The 7,769-nt window shown below is 40.7% G+C and overlaps 1 protein-coding gene across 1 annotated transcript in view; it reads left to right on the top strand.

The window, feature by feature from the left end:
- Positions 1 to 292: 292 nt before the first annotated feature.
- The window catches only part of LOC105048133 (uncharacterized), a 17,031-nt gene continuing 9,554 nt past the window's right edge, over positions 293 to 7,769 (top strand). Inside the window, 2 exon segments of the mRNA XM_073260440.1 lie at positions 293 to 779; positions 7,399 to 7,573. Coding sequence (XP_073116541.1) covers positions 629 to 779; positions 7,399 to 7,573 — 326 coding nt within the window. The 5' untranslated portion in view covers positions 293 to 628.

Here is a 7,769-nt window from a genome sequence, read left to right as displayed (position 1 = left end):
AAATTATCTTGTTTGATTTTCTAAAAGGACAGAGCTCAAAACCTCTCACCCCTTGGAAAAAAATCTCGTAACTGCTTGTACGTTGCCCCATGTTTCAACGATATCATGTTTGACATCCACACAAGATTGGAGCGCACCAAACTTTAATAATGCTTGCAGCACATCAAACTTTAATAATGCTTGCAGCGAACCAGCATAATTATCATCTTATCATTATTACCCCAGGCGTAGTAATTACGCCAAAAATAACCGGCTGCTGTCTTTGGACACGGTAAAGGAGAGATTCCCCCATCACAAGACGAACGAACGAACGACGTCGGGCTGAAACAAGCGAGGCGTCCGTCTCTGAAGGCCACAGCGTCGCCGTCATCATCGCTCTTCCCTCCTCTTACGGCCCGGCGCGTGGCGTTAACCCTCAGCTTTCCCGCTAGTGCTCGGAGACCGTGGGAAATTGGCGCGGGCGAGGCGATGGCTACGACGACACGGCCGGTGACGTGATGACGAGAACCGAAGGAACAGATAGATAACGAAAGAAAAATACGAGATCGTTCTGCTCGCTCCCTCTGGATTTCTTTTTCTCAAAAATAATAATATTCTTCTTATCTTATATAAAGGACAAGCAGATTCGATGGCGTGCGCGCCATCGCTAGCTGTCTATCCGTGTGATTATTGCTGCGGCTCGCATCGGATCAAGCTCAGGGGTGGTGGCCCCGCTCTCTCCTGGCTCGGCCCGTCCTCCGGTCTTTTCGGGGCTCCTCTTTCTTCCAGTAATTTCCCAGGTTCTCTCTGTCGCTCGCTTCCTTTTCTTGCTTTTCCCGTTTTTTGCCCCGTTTTCCCCTTTTGTTGATTGGTCGTGTGAATGAATAAGTAGGTTTTCGAATTGCGGATAACTGTATCTTTTCGGTTTTCTTGATTCCTTGTATTTGGATGATGGAGTTTCCGGTCTTCAATTAGTTTTTGCTGGGCAGGCTGGTTTTCTTGAAATTTTTAAACGGAAAAAGAAGCATCGTTGAGTTTTTTGATGATATTTTTTGATGTCTTGCGGAGGTCGATGGCTTTGTTATCCTGCGGATATACTTCTAATTCCGCTTGGGGTTTGAGTTTTTCTTTGATATTCTCATGCACTTAGGAACAAATTTGGGTGAATGCTTTGATCGTAATTTGTTTTTTCTGCAACGTTTAACGATACTCGCGAATGATGAAAAATAGAACAAAAAGGGAAGAAGCTTAGAAGAGTTCATACAAATTCCATTGTGGCTCATGCTTTTAGGGCTATTCTCTGTAAGGATTGGTAACTAGAGAGAACAAAATCTATACGTCATGAATTCATCTGAAAGTAAAAGGACGAGCGTTTGTATCTCTTGATTACTCTCATTTAATTGCGGAGCATTATTTGTATTCCAAAAGTGCATAGCCTGTAATATTTGATTAGAAGGTCTAACTATAGATGAGTTATGAAAACCCTGCAATACTGCATAGTGATAACAAAGCCATTGCCTGTCCATTCTAAGGCTTCCAAGACAGTATATTCTGCAGGCGCTTCCATAGGCATGTTACTCAATTCTCTGTGATTTCAAATTTCATGTAATCCTTAAATTTCAATCCATGATGTGATTATACCACACTGTTGGAAAAGATTTGATGCAATATTTTAAAACGACAGCACTGTAGGATTATGGCATGTGTCAGAGCAATTTGCTAGTGAGGTCTTGCAGTCAACTTACATGAACACCGACTGCAGGCCTTATTTGATCTCTAAAACTTTTGGTTGCCTTCATCTTCAAGATCCACATTGCATGTTGGAATGACTTTGGTACTTCATGTTTAGCCTTGCTGGTGAACCATACCTGATTGAAAGCAGCTGCTGAAATGGGGAAGCAGGGGACAGAGTTGCCTAAGAAGCATCTGTGTAAGACAATATTACCATTACAAAATATTAAAAGCTTTTGCTCATATTGTTATTACATTTCAAAAGGAAATTCATGATATAAATAGACAATAACCAGAATATTTACTATTGAATTTTGATTGATCTTGGTAAAATAAATCACACAAGAAATTGGTTAATCTGAGATGGGGCTGAAATGTCAGGAAGTGGATGCAATGGTGCGTGCAGGGCACGTGTGACACCTTTAATGAGAAGCTCCCACTACTAAAATCTGAACCATCCAGAATCTTTTAGAATCCCACCCCTACATATGGTTTAGCATTGACTTGAGTGTACCAATCTCATATGAAAACATTTCAAATTCTTGAGGAAAAGTATGGTGAATTAGGATATGGGATATACTCTAGCTTACATAAAACATATTTTCAAGGAAGCTTTTGCACCCTCTATTTCAGTTTATATATTGAGAGAATCCCTCACGAGTACGGAATATGGATTTTGCCCAAGATCGCAATGCCGATGACAATATCGATACCACAAGAGGAAGGATGAAGAAAGATCACAAAACACAACCAAATAATATGGATCGGCTCAAAGCTTACCTCTATGGGGCATGCAACTTCACTATGAGAGAAATCTACAAATACAAGAAGAGATCACACACTCTCAACTCTTATACATCAGTCTCTCAACAAGAAGCACACATCCTTTACAAAAAAACTCTCAAAATCCTCAAAGAGGCACTATAGCCACTACAAACTCTATCACAAAGTTGTAGAGCTCGTCACAAGCTTTTTATAGAGCCCAAGAACATCTAAAACGGATAAGAACCACCAATTTACGCTCATTTGAATCGGAACATATTGAGCCGTCTGATCGTCGCTCTGATACATGGATCACCATCGATCGTCACCAATTTTTGCTGGTTCGCACATCAGATCTGTGCCTCCACTAGCAACCCTAGTGCGCCTCATCACCAGCTGTCCGATTGCATCGATCGGACAGTCTAGAAGCCTCTCGCATCAGCACTGGTTCACAATGGTTCAGGGTAGTTCAAGGTCGATTTAGCTGATTTTCAATCGGTTCTACACTGGTTCACTGGTTCACTATTGGTTCTTCACCGGTTCACCTCTAATTTGGTTGATTCAACTCCAAATTGGTCGGTTCACCTTCGGTTCCAACCCAATTGAGCTCAATCTTATGATTTCTCTATCAATTCTTGACTCTTGGACTTCTATCAACCAATCAAGATCGAATTCGAGGTGCCAAACCCAACAAATCTCCACCTCGACTCGACATTCAGCTTCCACATGACTTTGAGAGCTTGTGAATGATCCCCCCCATATCCGGGGCAAATGTCTAGCTGCTCATGGATGGACAGATATGGGAATCGAGCCAGACCGTTCGATCCTATCTCTGTCATGTGCTGTGATCTGTCTGACTTGAGATTGCTGGGATAGCCTCCTGTAGCAATAAGAACTTCATTCTGCGACGTCGTTTGTCATTCTCCCGAGTCTCTCACCTCGTGCCCAATCCATCTGCACTTGGAGCTCCACCTCATGCTGAGCTCCTTACCAAGAGGTAGTGTCCTCCACACTTCTTTCCCTTCAAGACAATCCTACTGTCATGTAAACTTTCAGGACTCTATCATCAGCTTTCCGTCTGTAGCTATTTGAATCTAATCTGCTCTGTGAAATCAGATTATTCTAAAATTGGAGATATATCGGATCTTACCCAACTTTCTCACTGCTCCATATGTATCTGCAAGCTAACTGTCTCAATGCCTTTGATCGCACAACTCGATCCATCAGACAAATAAATAGTATCCTCACCATCTTCTAGAGAGTCAAAAGCTCCTCTCTACAACAAATATGATGTGAGCAAGCCGAATCTAAAATTCATTAAGAAAAAACAGTAGATACCTTATCAGAGATCATAAGCATATCATTAGTCTCATTAGTGTTGCTATCATGGACCACCGTCACAGTAGTCTTCATCCGATCTTTGAGCTGTGGCCATCTCCAACTCGATGCCCCAATTTATCATACTGGTAGCATCTGATCTTGCTCGAATCCCTCGATTTAGATCTGGACTGCCCATCTTGCGATTCTTTGCCGCTTCGTCCTCTGCCACCACCACCTCCAATCATCGCTAAAGCCAAGTCATTGCCTAACTCGAGGCTCGGTTCTCCCGTCTAAGAATTTTGTTTTGAAAAAGTGCAAAAGTGACCTCATCTATCTTGATGGTGTTCTTTCCATAAGAAGAGCGGTCACCAAAGGCTCAAATGAGGAGGAGAGCAATGAAAGCAAGACCAATGCCTTAATCTTCTCCTCAACCTTTTCACCAACACTGAAGAGATCAGTGAGAATCTTCTAAAAATTGCTGAGATGCTCCTGTACGCTCTGCTCCTTGCTCATCCGCAGCTAATAGAACTATTTTCAGATGAAGAGATCTTTGGTGAGAGTCTTCGCCATTATATCTCCTCGAGTTTCGATCACATCGTCTTTAAAAATTCTTCTAAGACATGGATCACTACATCATCCACTAAGTACAAGCGGATTATACTCACCATTTGCATCTGGAGCCGCTTCAATCTTTCTCCTCATGGTAGTCGACTTCTCCTCACATAAGAAGCATCAATCAATCCTTGTTAGATAAGCATATCTTCACCCTCGCTTGCCATAGGGAGAAATTACTCTTTCCATCAAATCGGTTGATCGCTATGTTAATTGAGTTGTTTTCTCCATCTTCTCCAACCTCGATCAACACTGCCATAATCCAACAATCCATTCTTTGATATCGTTTGTTGGGAGAATCTCTTACGATGCGGAATATATATCCTCACTCAAGGTCGCAATGCCGATGACGATGTCGATATCACAAGGGAAAGGATGAAGAAGATGCACAAAATACAACCAAATAACGTGGATCAGCTCAAGGCTTACCTCCACGGGGCATGCAACTTCACTCTGAGGAAAATCCACAAATACAAGAGAAGATCGCACATTCTCAACTCTCATACATTAGTCTCTTAATAAAAACACACATCCATCATAAAAAATTCTCAAAACCCTCAAAAAGATACTCCAACCACCACAAACTCCGTCACAAAATTGTAGAGCTCATCACAAGCTTTTTATAGAGCCCAAGAACACCTAGAAAGATAAGAACCACCAATCTATGCTCATTTGAATCAGAACAGATCTGAGCCATCTGATGAGTGATCGCCGCTCTAATACACGAATCACCATCGATCACCGCCAATTTTATTGGCCCGCACACCGATCTGTGCCTCAACCAAAAGCCCTAGCATGCCTCATTGCCAGCCATCCGATCATGCCGATCGGACGGTCCAGAACCCTCCCGCATTAGCGCCGGTTCATAGCGGTTCATGGTCGGTTCAGTGGTTTTCAGCCGGTTCTATACTAGTTCAATCGGTTCACTGCTGGTTTTTTACCGGTTCAGCTCCAAATTGGCCGGTTCACCTTCGATTCCAACCCAATTGAGCTCAATCTTGTGAATTCTCCACCAGTCCTTGATCTTGGACTTCCATCAACCAATCAAGGTCGAATTCGAGCGCCAAACCCAACATTATATAGGTGAGAAACTTTCACAGACCAACACTCCACAACCATGCCTTAACCTTGAGCAATGTTGTAATGAACACAGGTTATATGAATGGAATGGAAGATTTCATTACCCCAGCAGTGATAAAAGTGACCAGGTACTTGCAATGAAACTGCAATTCTTGCATGCATAGCACATATCTATTCTCCGCACTAATTCTCCATGGAAATCCAAATAGTCAACTTGCATCTCTATTACACATCATCTAAATCTGAACTTCTTTACTGTGTTTCATATCACAGGATTCAGCTATAGTTGCATTTTTATTTTGCAAGGTCAAAATAGATGAGAAAATCACTCTACAAGTTCCAGGCCACCAGCCACCTATCTGTTTCAAAATTTATGTTAGCCCTTATTTCAATACTTGTTTTACTTTTGAGCTAACATTATGTCAAGCTATTATTGGGTGGATGATTATTTTGCAAAGATTCTGTATCATTTAGCAAGAAAATGTTTGTTTAGGTTGCACAATGGCAAGGTTTATAGCCTTTTGATGTCCCTATGACTAATAATATGGTTTTTTAAGCATTTTGATGCTGGATAACTTGAGGAACACAATCCACTGGGTCCTAGGGAGCTTGAGGTGATTTGAACTGAAATAAGGGCTGCTATATTGATGGTGCAGATTTGGAAATTTGGCATAATTTGCTACCAAGGTTGGGATTGAAAGGGAATTGATATATGGAAATATGTTTTGTATAGGCTTCATGTGCTTGGATTGTGAAGTGACAACGTTTCAAGGCTTTAAAAAAAATGAGCACCATGCTAAAGCTTCATTGCAGCGCCATATGGTGCTTGGATATAAGGTTGCTCGATATATTGGCAGAAACCTGCTCTAGAAGCAGCTATATCATGGACTTAAGGTGTGCACTTTATTCCATGGCCAGCTGGACTGGCTTTCAATTGGATCGATCCAACAATTATACATCAGATGAGCTGGTGCAGATGATAGGAAAAACATAAGAGCATGGGAAAGAAGGGAAAGAGAAGAGAGGAGGAAGGTGTCCTAGAGGTGCAGATGATAATTGGTCATTAAAATAATCAATCATCAATTTTCATTTGGCTTTTTTTTTTGTCTAGACTCTGGAGGAGTCTATATCTATTGCTGATGATATTTTGTTTGGTGGATTCTGTTACATGATTGTGGGCATCTTCTTCTATAGTTGTTGCTATGTGATTGTAGACATCTTTATCTTATTAAAAAAAAAAATTGACTGTAGATGATGATATTATATGGATATTGACACGATATTATGGTGTTTGGTGAATTATGTTTTTGTGCTTTTCCCTTGATATCTTTTTTATTATTTTTTGCATGAAGTTGATGTCAAATATTGATTTTTGATATTAAGGAAAAGTGTTCATATGTTTTAGCAGCTGCCTTTGCTTTTATTGTACTGGCTCCCTGCTATCTGCTATTCACCATGAAATTCCCAGGCTGCTACATGCCTGCAATTTCCTTACAATGGTCAGCCACTTATTCATGTAGAAGAGATCTAAAATAAAGAAAATATATGTAGTTCTTTGTCGGTGAGTGCTCATGATAAAGAATTGAAAGAAAAGAAAGCTATAATCAGCCATTTTCTGAAGACAAACAAGGAAAGGAAAGAAAAATGTTTCTGTTTGGATCCTCTTCCATCCTAAAATAGAATCGCTAGTCAAACTAGAAGACCCCAAGGTGGCCAGATTAGAATTGCTTACTTCTTCCTTTTGCTTCTTTCATCTTTCTTCTTTTAGGAGCCCTCTTATTCATATTATCTTATTTTCTCTGTGAGTATAAAAAATGTTTTGATATTTAGATGTACTCTGTTTTCTTCTTCTGGGACATATTTGTATATGCTGAATACTGTTGTGATGGATCCTAAGTATGCTCACATGTACAGCAGGTTCTTACACTGCAGTAGATTCTATCTGTGCAGCACTGAGCTCAGTCGGGACTGGCTTAAATTTAAATATAATGTGTACCACCAAGGGAAGCATCACAGCATCCAGGGATGCCTCCAAGTTAAAAGATGGACCCGATCATCTTCTTGTTCTTGTTCATGGCATCTTGGCTAGGTAAACTATATTCTTAAACAATGTCAAACAGTGTGTGAATACTCATGGGAATTTTGGCATCATATATTTCATGGTGGTGGCTATGTTTTGAGTCTTGTCCTTTATAATGCATTATTGTCAATGAGGAATGAATGTTGGCACACTAGCTGTAGTTATACTGACATGTTTTGAATAGGATTCTAATTTCTAAATGTTA

This window comes from Elaeis guineensis, chromosome 7 (genome assembly GCF_000442705.2).
Source record: "Elaeis guineensis isolate ETL-2024a chromosome 7, EG11, whole genome shotgun sequence".
Classification (NCBI taxonomy): domain Eukaryota; kingdom Viridiplantae; phylum Streptophyta; class Magnoliopsida; order Arecales; family Arecaceae; genus Elaeis; species Elaeis guineensis.
This window is presented reverse-complemented; position numbering and strand designations above follow the sequence as displayed.